Raw genomic sequence first — 17776 nt, forward strand, 5'->3', positions numbered from 1 at the left:
ATTCTGGATGAAAAACTGCTCCACAGCGCTCTTGACCTGAGTGGGGTGATGGTTCATCTTTCAGCAGGACAATGACCCTAAGCACACAGCCAAGATATCAAAGGAGTGGCTTCAGGACAACTCTGGGAATGTCCTTCAGTGACCCAGCCAGAGTCCAGACCTGAATCCAATCGAACATCTCTGGAGAGATCTGAAAATGTCTGTGCACCGACGCTCCCCATCCAACCTGATGGAGCTTGAGAGGTGCTGCAAAGAGGAATGGACTAAACTGCCCAAAGATAGGTGCACCAAACTTGTGGTATCATATTCAAGAAGACTTGAGGCTGTAATTGCTGCCAAAGGTGCATCAACAAAGTACTAAACAAAGTATTGTTTTTTATTTTTAAAAAATATTCATATTATTATGGGGTGTTGTAAGTTGAGTTTGGCAGGGGTGGTGGCCAAGTGGTTAGTGCATTTAGCTTCAGTGCAGAAGGTTCCCAGTTCAAACCCCACCCCTGCCACATTTCTCCATGTAATTCATGTGGAGTTGCATCAGGAAGGACATCTGGCTGTCACGACCCGGCCCTTTAGCACCATCTGTTATTAGTATGCCTCGTATCTTCATCCGTATTCTGTGCCTTCTGTGTTTTTATCCATGTCTGGTCATGTTCTTGTTATCATCAGTCTTATTCCTGTTATCCTTGTATTGGTCATTCATGTTCACTTAGTCACTCCAGTCTTAGTTTGATTCTGTTCAGTTCATTTCTTGTGCTTATGCTTTGGTCAACAGTTCGGTTTTCTTTGGAGCATCTTATATTCTTTGCTTAGTTTGATTTATCACATTTTTGATATTGTGCTTTTGTCACAGGTACAAGGTCTGTCCAAAAACTATCCGACCTTTTTATTTTTTGCAAAACCATATGGATTTGAATCATGTGTGATTGCATCAGCCAAGCTTTAACCTTCGTGCGCATGCGTGAGTTTTTTCACGCCTGTCGGTTGCATCATTCGCCTGTGAGCAGGCTTTGTGTGAGCAGTGGTCCACCCCTCTCGTCGGATTTTTATTGCGAATAAATGTCTGAATGATTTGGAGCTTTGCTGCATCAAATTTTTCCAGAAACTGTGAGAGACCTCCAGCTGGACACCATTTGGAAAATTTAGATGGCTTTCAGCAACGATTTTATGGGGATTACACAGATTAAGGAGTGCTCCAGCCGGTTTAAAGACCGCCCACAGCGTCTGAGAGCGCGACGCGCTCAGAGCGCCAATCGACAAGCTCAAACAACCAGATCATTTCCAACGTGAAGGCTTTGTTGATCCGGGACGTCGTCTAACTTTCACAAAAAAGATAGAAGTCGTGGACATCAGCACTTTTTCGGCACATTCTACTGTTACAGGAGTTTTTTTCATGGAAAGAGGAGCGGAGGAACTCCGTGCGTCACGGCGGAGCCGCATGGCGCAAAGCAACGCCATGATGAAGCCTCACAGGACATGTTGGGGCATGTCTAGCTCATGCACAATTTCTCGGATACTCACATGACTGAAAAGCAACCGGAAGCCGTCTGAGCCATCTGAAAGCCGTCCTGTGAGACCAACACGGAGGTGGTTTTGTCCCGCGCCATGAGCGGCATGGTGGTGCAATCCTCTGCTTCTCTTTCCTTTTTTGTGAAAGTTAGACGACGTCCCGGATCAACAAAGCCTTCACGTTGGAAATGATCTGGTTGTTTGAGCGGGGTTTGAGTATGTCGATTGGCGCTCGGAGTGTGCCGCGCTCTCAGACGCTGTGGGCGGTCTTTAAACCGGCTGGAGCACTCCTTAATCAGTGTAATCCCCATAAAATTGTTGCTGAAAGCCATCTAAATTTTCCAAATGGTGTCCAGCTAGAGGTCTCTCACAGTTTCTGGAAAAATTTGATGCACCAAAGCTCCAAATCGGTCAGACATTTATTCGCAATAAAAAATAGACGAGAGGGGTGGACCACTGCTCACACAAAGCCTGCTCACAGGCGAATGACGCAACCGACAGGCGTGAAAAAACTCACGCATGCGCACGAAGGTTCAAGCTTGGCTGATGCAATCACACATGATTCAAATCCATATGGTTTTTGCAAAAAATAAAAAGGTCGGATACTTTTTGGACAGACCTCGTATTGGTCATTATTTATCTTCAAGTGTCTCCTCTGATTATGTTCTGTTTGTTATTTATTGTTTATCAGTTAAGTCCTTTTATTTATTGCACGATTCTATAGTCATTCTGTTCATTATTTAGTCTTAGTTTATGCTGTCATCTCTCCATTCACTTTCATATTTTTATTCATCTCACTCCGGTTATAGTTTTGTTTAAGATAATTGATTTCTTTGTTTACTGCCATCTACTTAGTTCTGTCAGGTCTGGTTTATATATGATTCTGTTTTAGCTCTGTTCATTGTTCTATGTTTCCTTCATGCCCGCCCAAGTATGTTCCCACTCCATATCACTGCACCAGCTATTGTGTCTTTGTCTCACACTTTGTCTCTGTCTGCCTTGTATTTTCATTCACTCCCGCTCTTGCACTTGCTGACGTGTCTTTGTTTCTTTCATCACTTCACTCTGTGCTTTCCTGCCGTCACTCTCTTGCGCTTACCTTTGTCTTCCTTGGTCATGCCCCCTTACAGAACCTTCACCAACACCTGTGTCTTGTTGCACTAATTACATCACCAGTCATATAAGCCCTCACAGTCTCACCGTCCCTCACTCGATTCTTTAATGTTTTTACTTTCCAGCTCTCACGTCCTTGCCTTGTTTTGCCCTGTATTCAGTCTGCCGGTATTTGACCTCGCTTTGTCCATGACCACGATTTTGTTTCTGCCTTTGATTGCGACCATTCCGTGTATTTTGACTGCAGCCTGTTTTCTTGACCAAGCCTCAGCCTCAAGTCTGTCTGTACCTTTGCTTCGCTGCTGGATCTTGGTAATTAAACCTTTTTCTTACACCAGTCTGCTTGTGAGAGTTTTGCATTTGTGTCCTACTCGGTTTGTGCCACGCCTGATATTGGCGTAAAACTTGTGCCAATTCAACATGCAGATCCACCTCAGATATGCTGTGGAAACTTGGAATGCAAACAAGGGACTTACTGTTACTGTGAATAGAGTTTTGAGTGGAAAAATGTATTTACTCCATTTTGGAATAAGGCTGTTACATAACAAAATGTGGAAAAAACTGAAGCGCTGTGAATATTTTATGGATGCACTGTATGTTGAGAATAATGTGATAGCAAGGGGGCCCATGAAGTTTGGGGAAATTCTGCATGTGTAATGTGGAATTATTGAACTTTTTTCCTTCCAAGAATTTTTGAGTTAAAAGATTTTCAAGCAAAACCTGCACTAATAACCAGAACATAGTGCAAAGACTAAATGGACTGCATTTTCCATCTGCATCAGGCGCTCAAAGCGCTTTACAATGATGCCTCACATTCACCTATTCACACAAACACACTCACACACTGATGTCAGGCTGCCGCCATACAAGGTGCTCACAACAGACCGGGAGCAACTTGGGGATTAATGATCTTGCCCAAGAGCCCCTAGTGATTTTACGGTCAGGCTGGGATTTAAACCAAGGATCCTCTGGTCTTAAGCCCAACGCTTAACCATAAGACCTTCACATCCCCATCAAAGACATTTCAAAATGATTGAAAGTGTCCCCTTGATTCATGTATCCCACATTCTAAATCTTGTGTTCCTTGCATTTTTAGGGAAAAAAACAAAACAAAAACAACAGCAGCAAAAAAGAGAAAGCTGGAGCTGACCTAGTTCCATGTTCTGGGAGGTGTCTACACCATGAAGTACAGCCTCTTTTCCAGCCTTCAGAACACCGGCGATGGTGGTTCCCTTGATGTAGTAGTTGAGGTCACAGGGCAGCATGTTGGCCAGCACCATGGTGGGAAGCAGGTAGATCGTGTGGCCTGGCTGTCGATAGATCTGGTTTGAACTTCCAGGAAGCTTCTTAGCAGGCTGCTGATCTGGGTAGTTTTCCTTTTTGATGACCACACAGAATCTGAGTGGATACAAAGACAGGCAGTACAGGGCAAACAATAACCTGTGGTTTAAGGAACAAAAGGTTTAAATGACTTCAATTACCTGAAGCTGCGTTTGAGGTTGTCATCAAAGTCTGCGGACTGACACTCTCTTTTACTGCTGCTGATCTCACCGGGCCGCTCGATGCTGGTCCAATGGATCGGAACCTTACAGAAGAACAAACCAAGACCTTTGGGCCGAGCCTGGAGGCGCCACATTGTCAAGTGGAGAGGGATGGCCAATGCCTGTCCGGGCAGGATCGGTGGTAACACCACTGGCTCTGTAGAAAAAGCAACTTATCCATTATTGACCAACCTATCAATCTGTACAATTAACGATTCAGGTCTTTAAAAAACAGAACAGGGTCAAACTTCAGAAAAATGTCCCACCCAAGCGTCTCACATTTGTCTGGAGGAAAAAAAAAAAAAAAAAAAATCCAGGTGGAAAATAAAAGCTCTTTATCAGAAATACATTTTGAAACACACACACTGCCAAAGCACATCTTTATTTAACAAAGGTTTGGGTGTTTTTAGGGATAATATTAAAATGGCATCGTCTAAAAAACCAACTTCAGCTGAATCCTGACATTATTTGCAGTAAATACTTGGCACCACATGAACATTATGACATAGAACGTCGGGTCCACACCATCAAGCCAAAAAAGAAGACGACATTAATAATAAATAACATATTTGAATGTGCACATGCCCACATGTGGCCGCGCTGGTTTACGTTCAGATTAATTACATGAATACACTATTTACACAGCAAACAGCAGCCATAGTAGAGAAGTTTGAATCTTCGACTGGACTGGGTTGCTTAACGCAAGGATGTTTCACTTCAAATCGCAGAAGCTTCCTCAGCTAAAATTCTTGCTCTGATAGTCTGACTTCTGTCTTGACCCTTGTAGAGAAAAACAAACAGAAGCCACAAAAGCTGAAGTTTTAAACCTAACCAGACCCCTCCTACCGAGAGGCAGACTGCTATTGGCTAGTGACTAAACAATAGCTCCAATTAGCACCTATTGTGCTCTAGTTAGCACCCTCCTAATGACAGGGTAGCTGTCCCTCTTACCGATGGGACTGACGGATCTCCTGACGGCTCTCCTGACGAGTCTCCTGATGATGTGAAAGACTCATTACCATGAACAAAAAACTGAGGGAGAGACACCATTTAGCAGGAGTATAGGGGAAAAACTACAGAGGATCTTCAGACAGCACAAAATCCCAGTTTACTTTAAACCTGTTAACACCTTGAGACAGAAATTAGTTCACCCTAAGGACAGGATCCCTAGTTACAAACAGAGCAATGTAGTGTATTCTATCAGATGTCAGGAAAACTGTAATGAACACTACATAGGTGAGACTAAGCAGCCGTTACACAAAAGGCTGTGCCAGCACCGCAGAGAGGGCGCCAGTGGACCTCAGTCTGCAGTTCATCTCCACCTTAAAGACACTAACCACACGTTTGAGGACAAGGAAGTTAAAATCTTAGCCAGAGAGAAGAAATGGTTTGAGAGAGGGGTGAAGGAGGCATTCTATGTGAAACAGTTGAAACCCAGCCTTAACCGGTGAGGAGGAGCACAGAGGCAGCTGTCCATGAATGGAAAACAGCAGTGCGTGGAAAAGAGCGATTTTGCAGAAATAAATGGACAAACAAAGTTAAAGTGGGATCACGGTTTGTGTGTTTAAAGCTGCAGAAGAAATAAGCCAGCAAGCCGCGGAGCCAGTGAGGAGCACAGAGGCAGCTGTCCAGAAACCCATGGCTCAGTACTAGCTGGTCTGGTGCATTACAGGTGGACAGCAGCCTAGCGCACAGCGCGCAACCGTGGGACTGTACTGGAGCGTCTATTTTTGGACTGCATTTAAAAAATGTGGCATCTTTAAATGCTGCTGTGAATTGAAAACCCCGTGGCACATGGCTTTGTAATTTAATGGTTAAATCAAAAACTGAAATATTAAATCTGATTAAGATAGCTGGCAAAATCATGGGTATGGTGGTACCTGTAACTCCCCAAGAGTTGTTTGAACAGGCAGTTCTCAGATGTGCTGACAATATTTTTAACAGATGCGTCTCATGTACTGCACTCTGAATATACTTTACTTAATTCAAGAAGGAGGTTCAGGGTTCCTCTTTGTAAATATAATCAATATAAACATTCATTTATTCCATTATCAGTGAAGCTCATAAATCAGCAGATAGTTCAGGGAAGATAGCTTAAGGTTATGTATTGCGGAATTTGCACAAACATATTAATAATGTTGTGTATTTATATTTTATTGTTGTTTTGATGTATGGGTGCTATGTACTGGATGTGTTGTTGTGTAGCAGACCCTGTCCAAGGCAAATTTCTCCTTAGGGAGACAAATAAAGACACTTTGACTTTGACTTTAAAGGGACCAGGTGTGGGAGGGCTGGAGGTTTGGACCAAACCCATCATGCCTAAACACGCGCCAACATTGCGTTATCATGGCGCTATCACGGCACTACGTGGCTTAGCGTGGCTGATGTGAGCCATTCAAGGCTCTAATGACAGGTCGGTCGTGGCTCACTAGAGGCTGCTATGTGGCACATGTGGGGTACAGAGAGGCACATAGAGGCGCCTTAGTAGCTGATACGTGACAGATGAAAACGTGGGTCATTCTTTGAATAATCACTGACACACCCATGCGTGGCTCATTATTCATGGCTTTCTATTCGGTGGGACCCAGGCTTTATGTGGAAAGCACTACCTGATTGACAGGTAAGAAAGTGTTAGCGTGTGTGTATCCTGCGCCTTTGGTCCTGCCCTGTTTTTAGCTGCTGCTAATAGCCAGAGGATGTGTAGTTTAAGGACATGCACAGACTTAAAGAAAAAAAGCACTAAAAGATTCCTAAACTTCACGTAGCGACCACACTGAGAGACGATGCAAACAGTTTTGTTTTTTGTTGTTCCCCCGGCTTGGAGCTGCTCGTCCCGAGGATGTGATCCATATAATATATTGTACTCAGCCTTGTTGATTTCACATCAGGACGGTGGAAATGTGAGCGAAAAACATTTCACCCACCCCAGAAACATCAGTGAAATACATGGATTTTCACCAGATTTTGTTCTGTATGTGGATGAACATTAACTTGCCATGTCTGCAAAGCAAGGGGCAGGAAGCACTGGTCTGATAGCAGCTTTATGTCTCTTACTGTCTGGAGCAGAGGGGCTGTCGAGCCGGACTTCCATCAGGACGTCAAGCTGGTTCTTCACTGTGAGAGCTGAGCGTACAGTGATGACCTTCCTGGCGCTGCCTTCCATTGTGATGGAGAACACCACCCTCACTGGAGGCAAGGCTGAGAACTGAAGGGTAGAAAGGGTTCACACTGAAAACAAGCAACATAATGCTCCTTTCAAGTCTGGTTCAGTCCTTTCACAGCTTTATATCAAGACACCTCAATAATCAACATAACCTCAACCGTTATGATTTTGTAGAAAGGTTGCAATGACAACAACAGTTTAGTTCAGCATACAACAGGTTAACTGCTTCATGAAGTACTTTCAAAGACTGGTTGTGGGGTAGATCAGAACCATTATACCAGAGAGCTTAAACCCAGAGTTCAGTTTCTTTGCAAATTGTCTACCAACACAACAGGTCAACTGAGGACACGCATTCTTTTTCTCTGGCGCACTATATTTTGAGTGTCTATATGTTGAGTGTCTGGTGAATGTTACAGTTTGCGAGGGAATTCAAGTAAGAACGTCACTGCACTTGTAAACATGAACCTTTAATCTACTAAGTCCCTTCGGCTGCTCCCTTTTTTTCACTCCGAGGTAGATCTGTATGTTAAATTGGCACAAGTTTTACGCCGGATACCCTTCCTAACGCAACTCCACATTACATGGAGAAATGTGAGGTTTGAACCAGGAACCTTCTACTTTGAAGCCAAGCTCACTAACCACTTGGCCACCACCCCTGCCCTAAACATGAACTTTGAATCTTAACTGCAATAATTAATGTTGTTGTTTTAGGGTGTCAGCGTAAAGACTACTTGAACCAGACCCCACCCCATACAGGATTTGTAAAACTAATAATGATTTTGGAATTCTAAAGTGCTGATACATTGAATGATACTCTTTCTTTTTCCCACAGAAATTCATAGCATAAACAAAGATTTCTCCTAACATTTATCTTGTGTAGTCTTTGTAAAGAGTCCTCACCAAGATAACATGACATAATGCAGTTTGAAATTAAACTTATTTGACTGACACAGTGAGATTCAAAATCTAAAAGGGTGGTCTGGGCTGATGACCCCTCAGCGCCTGAAATAATGGGCCATTTCCATGTCCAGGGTGGAAAGGGTCATGACTTTGGATCTATTAATTTGACCCAATTTAAGTTAAAGTTAAATATGATGTAAATTATGGTGGCATGCTGTCTTAGTGGTTAGCATTCTTGCCTCACAGCAAGAAGGTCCTGGATCTGCTTTCCACCTAGTCCTTTCTGTGTGGAGTCTGCATGTTCTCACCATGTTCACATGGGTTCCCACCAGGTGCTCTCGCTTCATTCCAGTTCCAAAGATGCGCAGGTTTGGTGAAACGGTGACTCTAAATTGGCTGTAGGTAGGAGTGAAAGTGTGAATGTGTTTGTCTGTCTATATGTGGCCCTGTGATAGACTGATGTCCTATCCCGAGTGTATCTAACCTCTTGCCTTAAGACTGCTGAAATAGGCTCAAGCAACCCACCTGTAAGCCTTGACTGAAGTAAGCAGCTGATGACAACGAATGAATGATGCAAATTTCCTATTTAGTTATTTTAGGTTATATTTCATGTTCTTTGATGTCAGACATAGGTCATAAATAATGTTTAAAAGGTTAAAAACACATTAATATTGGATGGTTATAGCATTTACTGCCAGATTCAAAATGTACATACAGCAGCTTTAATCTCTTGAGGCACAGAGCTGTCATCGGGCACGTGAGCATCAAGAGACTGGAGATATAATCTTTCTGTTTTAATGATATGTTTCCTGGATTTTCGTGCAAAATTACAGCATCTCATAAAACATCACTCTGTACAGATTTAAAAACAACGTAGGCAGTGTCACTGTTCGGAGAACATCCCATGCGTCACATGCCAGGCTCAGCAAGCGGGGAGGTAAAGGCAAGACAAGAAGACTGTTCCGGTTACACACCAGGAAGACATTCATTCGACACTCTTGTTGAATGAATGTCTTCCTGGTGCTGGTGCTAATGGAATGTCTTCCATTAGCTACACTAATTTATACAAAACATCACGAATATTGACATCATGCCTCTGACATCAGTGGTGTCTGATCACTCACTTAATAAGTTTACAGTTTTGCTGCCGTGTTTAGTGGAACAACAACCTTATATATCACTACTGTGAGGCATCAATTCCTCAACTAAGACTGAATTTGAAGCTAGACTGCCTGATGTCTTAGCTTCACATCTGACAAATACCCAGTCAGTAGACAGACTTGTGGATAGTTTAAACTCAGTGCTCAAAACTACACTCGACATGATTGCACCACCTGTGTTGAAACCGCGCTCCCCCAAAACACAGTCACCTTGGTTCAGTGATTACCTGCGTGACCTCAAGCATAAGGTCTAGAACGGAAATGGCGTCGCTCAGAATTAGAAGTGTTCCACCTTGCGTGGCCTGATGCTATCTTAGACTATAAGCATGCATTATTGGCTACAAAGCGGACCTACTACTCTGATTTGATCAACAAAACAAGCATAACTCAAAGTTCATGTTTGACACAGTGGCAACACTTATTCATTGACAACCACCTGTAGTTCGCTCTCCTTTTACAGCACAAGATTTCCTGGATTACTTTGAGAAGAAAATAGAAGACATGAGGTTAAACATATCCCAGCATGCCTTAACCCAGCCACTACACCCTACTGTTGAGGTGGGCGCCATTACTGAGGTATTACCTAGATTTACAGAATTTGATAGTATCTCTCTAGGCGTGCTGAAGAAACTCGTAATGTCAACAAAAAGCACAACCTGCTTATTTAATCGTATACCAACAAAACTTTTTAAGGACCTGTGGCCCACTCTTAGGCCGACTGTGCTGGAAATTATTAATCTTTCTTTAACTTCTGGATCTGTTCCTAAATGTTTCAAATCTGCAGTGATTAAACCATTACTTAAGAAACCTAATCTTGACCCTCGTGTATTGAAAAACTATCGGCCGATATCAAATCTATCATTTTGCTCTAAAATTCTGGAAAAAGTGGTGTCACGGCAGCTCGTGGACTATCTTACTGAGAATAATCTCTTTGAGACACTGCAGTCTGCTTTTAGAAAATATCATTCCACAGAGACGGCTCTCACTAAAGTGGGGAATGAGCGTCTGCTTACAATGGATTCGGACACCACTACGGTTCTGGTGCTGTTAGATCTCAGTGCTGCATTTGATACCATGGATCATCATATTCTACTTGATAGGCCTGAAAATCATTTGGGGATTAATGGGAGTGCCCTTGCATGGCTGGCTACCTTAGTGACATGAAATTTGGGGTTCCACAGGGTCTGTCTTAAGCCCCCTGCTTTTCTCCCTTTATATAGAACCCCTTGGGCACATATTGCAGCGTTTTGGGATTACCTTTCACTGCTATGCAGATGATACTCAGTTATACATGCCGGTAACTGCTGGTAATCTCATTCACATAAAATCCTTAGAAGATTGCCTTGCAGCAGTAAGAAGTTGGATGTCTAGAAACTTCCTACTTTTAAACTCTGATAAGACTGAAATGATGGTTCTTGGTCCAGTGAGACTTCGGCATCAATTTGACCAGTTAACACTCAGCCTAGGCTCGTGTGTCATACATCACACTGACAACGTGAGGAACCTTGGGGTAATTTTTGATCTTTCATTGTCCTTTGGCCTCCATATTAGAAATATTACGAGGACTGCTTTCTTTCACCTGCGAAATATAGCTAAGATTCATCCCATCCTGTCTATGGCTGATGCTGAGACCCTGATCCATGCATTTATCTCTTCTACAATGGACTACCGCAATGTTCTATTTTCTGGTTTACTGCAGTCTAGCATTAGGGCTCTTGGTTCAAAATGCTGCAGCCAGACTTTTGACACGAGGCAGAAAGTTTGACCACATTACACCCATTTTGGCGTCTCTTCACTGGCTTCCTGTCCCAGTGAGATCAGATTTTAAGGTTCTGCTACTAACCTATAAAATTATTCATGGACTGGCACCTCTCTACCTAACTGACGTAATTAAACCTTACGTACTGGCCCGGCTTTACGTTCTCAGGGTGCAGGACTACTTTGTGACCCGAGGGTGAATAAGAAGTCACAGAGCTTTCTCTTATTGTGCCCCTGTGTGTGGAATGATCTCCCCGCGTCAATAAAATAGATTCTGTGGAGACTTAGATGTCCAGACTTAAGACGCACTTGTTTTCCCTTTCATATGGCAGCATACTGGTACAGTTTTGTTTTACGCTTTTTACTCTTTTAATTCATGTTATTAGTAATTGGAGCGGGCCGCGGCCTCAACTTTACCTAAATTCTGGGTCTTTTAGTGCAGCTTAGGGCTAGTGGCCGGCGATCACCTTAGTATTTCTCTGTTTTTCTTGTCGATTAATGCTGGCAAATAATACAGTATTTTTTGTCTTTCTGATGCCTGATTGTTTTTTTCTCTGTTTAAGGTGCAGCTCCATCCAGAGATGGGAGTTGTGTTCGTATTGGTGATCCTCCTGTCCTGTGCACCAACAGCATTTCTTGTATATTCGTCCGTGAATTGTTCTGTGAATTGTTCTGTAATTTGTGTCTGTATCATGGCCCAAGCAGAGGGTCACCCCTTTGAGTCTGGTCTGCTTGAGGTTTCTTCCTCAGAGGGAGTTTTTCCTTACCACTGTTGCTCTGGGGGTTGGTAAGGTTAGACCTTACCAGTGTTTTGATGTGTTGTGTTTCTGTGCTGACTATTGTGAAAGTGCTTCAATACAAATGTGGACTGGTAAATTGTTAGGCTAATATTTCAGAATAAAATACGCTAAGTCACCTAATATATACCCTAACTGTGAGCTTTTTGACTGCGTTCTTTTAAAAATTAATGCATCAGTATGCAGGCCCTGCTGAGCTATGATTCACTGCATCCCATAGTTGATCTTTTGTCTTTTGTCTTTGTTTTTTAACTGATCTTTTATTGGCCCTTATAAACACATACACAAATTTATCTGCAAGTAGCTGAGCTGCCCGATGTATCTAATTTGAAACATGATCTCTATCAGTCTTAAGTCTAGGACTACCTGAACTTTTCCAAGCTGACTTACATAGACATGGGGGTGAATGATGTGGGTCCTGCTAATCGGGCTGCCGACCTGCAGAAGTGTCAAAGAGAAAAACAACTACAGTAAACCAGAAGCTAATTCATGGGTTTTAATTGAATTGATGTTGTGTTGGATTACTCACAGTGTTTGAAGAGTTGTTTCTGTCTGGAGCTGCATAACGGAAGAAAATGCCCACTTTGTCCACAGACACGGGCTTGATTTGCTCCCATCCACAAACTCGAACGAGCAGCTGATGCAGCTTCAACTCATGAGTATGTCTGCAGAGAATTTGTTAATGACCCTTTATGACGTGCAAAGAAATTTTACAGAAATGCGCTTCTGAACAGCAAGATTTACAATCAAAATACTGCAAAAACAATAACCAAACATCATGCTGACCCACCAGAAAGTGAAAACACTTATTTCCATAGTGGTCCATTTAAAAATCAAATGACAAAACAGAGGTAACAATAAAATAAAATCATAATAATGCTGATAATAATAGTGTGTATATGATAAGAAGAACCTAAACAATTTATAAATACATTAAGACAGTAAATTTACATTAAAATTTACATAATTAAAGTTAAATAAAAGGTTTGAGTTCTTCTTCTAGAAACTGTTGAGGTATATGGTTCTAAAAACATTCTGGACTCACACACCATTCCAACTCATTATAGAAACTTTGCACAATTTCTTACCAACCTTGAAAAATGTCAGCGACCTATTTTATAAACATGGCCCAATCTAGAGCCCGTGGATCCCCACCGGCAACACGCAAAGATACACAAACACACAGCTTTGCTTTCAATATGACAACAACTCCCTCTTGGTCATCAACAGTGTGCATCTGTCTCACTGTTTGATAGTGTGCAGTCGATGAGAAGAGCCAGTGAAGCCTCTTTCTCCTTGTCTGTTCGGCAGCTGCACACAGATGGTGCAGGGGCCACAGGAGGGCAGGGAACCCCCAACTCTCCTCCAAGGTCCACTTTTGTACCCATTTTAAATACAATTTTTGCACATGATAAAAATACTACTATTAATAATAATAATAATAATAATAATAATAATAATAACCAGATTCTAATACTTTGAAAAAATAAGATATTATTTAGAAATATATATATTACTAAATAATATATATCAGTGATGTATGATTTGTAATATTTAAGAAAAAAGTAATTTTGCCTCAAACCAAGGAGCTTCATCCACTACATCCACACAAGTGTTATTTTACTGTAAAAATGACTACTGATTAAAGATACATGTAGAGGAGAAATACTACTAAATCGGTGTTTTCACGCTATTGGCCTTCATTCCACATGGCTCTGCCTCTTCGCCAAACCCGCCGACATGGGGCAAGTCAGGATAGCAGTAGAACAAAATGGTCTCTCATTCTACTTATCCCATAGGACAACTCATTGAAAGTTTTCTTTTCTGGATTGTATTTTGTTTTAACCAGTTCTCTGTTACTGTTAGAATGACCTAAGCAGTGGGTCACCCCACTGAGTCTGGTCCGCTTGAGGTTTCTTCCTCAAAGAACACCAGAAGGAGTTTTTCTTTACCAATGACGCCTATGTACTTGAGCAAAGGGTTGGTAAGGTTAGACTTTACCCATGTGAAGTGTCTTGAAGTGAATTTGTTGTGATCTGGTGCTATACAAATAAACTGAATTGAAATGCCATATTTGTCCAGACCTTACTGAAAGAATGAGATGACAAACTCACAGGACGACTGGGGAGTTTGCATGTTCTCCCCATGTTTGTGTTGGTTCCCTCCAGATTCTCAAGGCTTCCTCCCACATCCAAAGACATGCAGGTTAGGCAGATTGGAAACATTCGCCTCATGCTCTAGAAATGCTGGGATAGGCTAATAGGAGTAAGCGGTTGAAGGTAGGTCTGTGTGTCATCTAGAATTTGGTGCAGCAACTCTACGTTTTGCAAATTGGCATTTTTTCACATACACACAAAACAAAACATTCAAGGTGTGGAGTCCAATTTCTCAAAGTCAGGAATCAAAGAACAGTTTGACAGCAGTATGGCCTTTTTGCATCAAAAATCCAGAAACAAATTTACACAGGCGTGTTTTGCAAATTTCATAATCTTGCAAAAACACTTCCCAGGGAGAAATGGGCGTGGTCTACATAAAGGAAAAGAGCGCACTTCACTGATCATTTCTGTCAAAATGTTTTTATTACTTATAGCATCTCATAGCTTTTTTCATCAGTTATTTTTTTGCATGTGAATGGATGGAATTGTCCTGTACCAACCCTGTAAATTTCACATTTCAACTCCTCCTGGTTTACACTGCCCATTGACCTTTGCTTCATAGAATAAAAATAAATAAATAAACAAAAACACCACAAATACTCATACCATCAGGTCCTTCAGACCTGCTATGCCTGGGTGCTGCAATAATTTATGATCAACAATAATTTCACAGCCAGGTCCAGACACCAATAACACATTTGAAGCAAATATTATTTGACAGTAACAATGACCTGCATGTGTATTATGTGAAATTAATCAGCTGTGTGATTATAAAGTAAAGTGGACGCACCTGTGGCGAAGTTTCTCTTGAGCTTCAAATTTAAAAGGAATATCTTCCCCAGGCATCACCTCTCTCCACTGACTGATTTTGTGGGTATCATCATTTCCGGGTCCGTGGACATCAGAGACGCAGTCTGCACTATGGGACAGCGCCACCCTGTGGGGGATGTGAGCATTTGGGATCACCACTTTATCTAATGTATCTTTGAGTTGTTATACATTTTTACTCCACTTTGGTTAATGCAGAAAAAATTTCAACCAATTCTTTGGAGGTTCCCTGTGCAAAAACCAGAAAGACAAATTAATGATTGAAAATATTTAGACTTTGGGATTTCGCCTTTGTAACAAGATTACTTTTCTCACAAAGAAAATTCATCACATGAATAATAACTTAAGCCAAAATGGCTGCATGTTTGTCTTCGTGTATTGGTTAGTTTGTTCGCTTATTAGCAAGTTATTAAGTACCATTATGTTTCCAAGCAAACATGGACAAAGTGGTGGAGCAAAGGAAAAAAAAGTCTAGAATTTTAATAAAATGTAGCATTTTATAATAATTTATTATTATATTATTTATTATATTATTATAATTTATTTATTAACACAGAGCTCCTGTAAGGTGATTTTATAGTCTTGTCATCACCAACACCATCTTGAGGAAAAAAAAAAGTTTAAAGTGCCCTGAGGCGCTGTAGAAATTAATGAATGTGATTTTTATTTGATTTTCCTGGTGCCACCCTCACTCAAAGCATGGCACATGCTTGACTACATCATGGAAAATGTGCCCAAAAAGATGTCCTGTGCACCAAGTCATTGTTACCTCCACCAAGGAGGTTATGTTTTCGGTTGCGTTTGTTTGTCTGTCTGTTTGTCAGCAGGATAACTCAAAAAGTTTTGAACGGATTTTGATGAAATTTTGTGGAGTGGTTGGAAATGAAAAGAGGAACAAGTGATTAAATTTTAGTGGTGATCCAGATCACAATCCAGATCCAGGAATTTTTTAAAGGATTCTTCACCATTGTGGGATAGGTGGAATTTTGACATTCTAGTTTCTAGCTCCACAAAAACAAGGCAGAAAGGCTGGAAAAAAAATTAGGGTGTAACATTGACATTGACATTTGACATTGTTAGTAAACAATGTCAAATACAACACACTGCAAAGAGGAAATCCCTCATGACAAACTATACAGGGCTGGGGAGCACAATGAATTTATTAGATGAAGGACTATCATTTGGCATTATTATATTTTAGTGGCAATGAATATCACTATCCAGATTACTTCACTTAGCAAAAGCAAAGTGATGAGTCAGCAGTATACTCAGCAGTGATTAAGTTCTGGTTCAGTGCACATCACTGAACAAAGTACACAAGGTGCAAAACCCACTCCCAGGTGTTGATAAATCATGTGTTGTATGGCTGGGGGGGCCTGGCTGCTGGTTTGTTTGCCTTTTGTTTCCTCCCAGGTGGCGTGCATTTGGGACTGAGTGGCTGTGTTGCTGAGGCTGTTAGGACTTCACCCTGATCACCTGCGACTCGTCAGGACTCACAGCTGAGGTGCATCTGGAGGGATTGGAGTATGTTGGCATTTAAGACTGAAGTGCACAGTGTGCATTTGCCAGAGACTCGACCTTGTGACCAGACGGGTGAGATCGTCGTCTTGGGAGCCATCTCATCAGCAGCGGACGCTGAGAAACGTCCAGGTTTGATGCACGGTCTGTGAAAGAGGAGAGGGTGAGGTCTCACGCTCGTCAGCACACTTCCTGAGGTACGTTGGATTTTGTGACTAACAGTTATACAGTCAGTAAATGTGGTGTCCCTCACACCTTATTGTATTGAGCTGTATGTTAGTCATGTATCAGCTTCCACTGCTGTGGTGATTTGTGAACGAGATGTTCCATGCCTGCAGGTTGGAAGCTGATCAGTAATCAAGCCAGGAAGTGTTTGCTGTTTGTACACCTTTAAGTGTTCTGTGTGTAGAGTGTGGACTCACATAATGGTTCCTTCTTTCACAGACTTGGTTGTTGCGGCCACCTGGGGGGTGTCGGCGGGGTCCTTGGGTCCGAAACAGCTTCTGGCTCCGGACCATTAGCGCTGCTGGGAGCGCACCACGCCAGACCGCACCTTTTTGTTATATTATGATCACTGTTATGTATTAAATTCAGTTAGCCTTTGTACCGTGCTCTGCTTATTTTATACTGGGTCCTTCAAACGCTGGTCGGTTCTCCGAGCTGCGTCCGACACATAACATCATGCCTAGGATCCATGACATCAGCACCTTACTGTCGCATATATTCTGCTTTGGTGCACTTCACTGAATATATAGAAGGTGCACTTCATTATGTAGCACATGCAACACTTATAAAATAGTTCTATTTCAGAATTTACTGTTATGTATTTAGAGGTGTTTCATGAATGTTAAAAAAATCCATATATTTGCAGTTTAGTTGAATAATAAATTGAATTTTGTCTCTTATTTGTTTTTGTCTATAAGCACATGCAATATCAATATCAGTGCTCAGATGACAGTAGCTTCTGGGAAAGGTGCAAGTTGTAATAAACTGTGATGCCAAGTGCTAAAGATATAAGCTATCCAGTCACAGCAGATGAAACTTTTTTTTACTACTGAGCAAACATTATTGTTAGAGTTTTTTAGGTTAAATGATTCCACGGCGTGTAGATGTTATGGCGTCAGTGACCCCATGGCCTTGGCAGAGGTTTGCACTCTCTGAGTGCTTCTAGTTCTATCTGCTCCAGGATCCGGCTGAACATGCGTCCCAAGGGGAGGCCTGGACACTGCAAATCTGCCAAAAAGTTCAGCATCACCAAGCACAGAGACACAGAAGCAAAATCTGTCACGGAGGGTGGGTACCAGGCCCCGAAGTGGCTGGACTTGCAATGCAGACT

General features: G+C 42.0%; 1 protein-coding gene across 1 annotated transcript in view; it reads right to left on the reverse strand.

The window, feature by feature from the left end:
- vps13d (vacuolar protein sorting 13 homolog D) overlaps nt 1-17776 on the reverse strand; it is a 535261-nt gene that overhangs the window by 171112 nt on the left and 346373 nt on the right. The window contains 6 exon segments of the mRNA XM_034171656.1: nt 3770-4017; nt 4101-4317; nt 7215-7365; nt 12329-12376; nt 12468-12603; nt 14885-15031. Of these exon segments, the coding sequence (XP_034027547.1) occupies nt 3770-4017; nt 4101-4317; nt 7215-7365; nt 12329-12376; nt 12468-12603; nt 14885-15031 (947 nt within the window).

This window comes from Thalassophryne amazonica, chromosome 6, assembly GCF_902500255.1.
Source record: "Thalassophryne amazonica chromosome 6, fThaAma1.1, whole genome shotgun sequence".
Lineage (NCBI taxonomy): Eukaryota > Metazoa > Chordata > Actinopteri > Batrachoidiformes > Batrachoididae > Thalassophryne > Thalassophryne amazonica.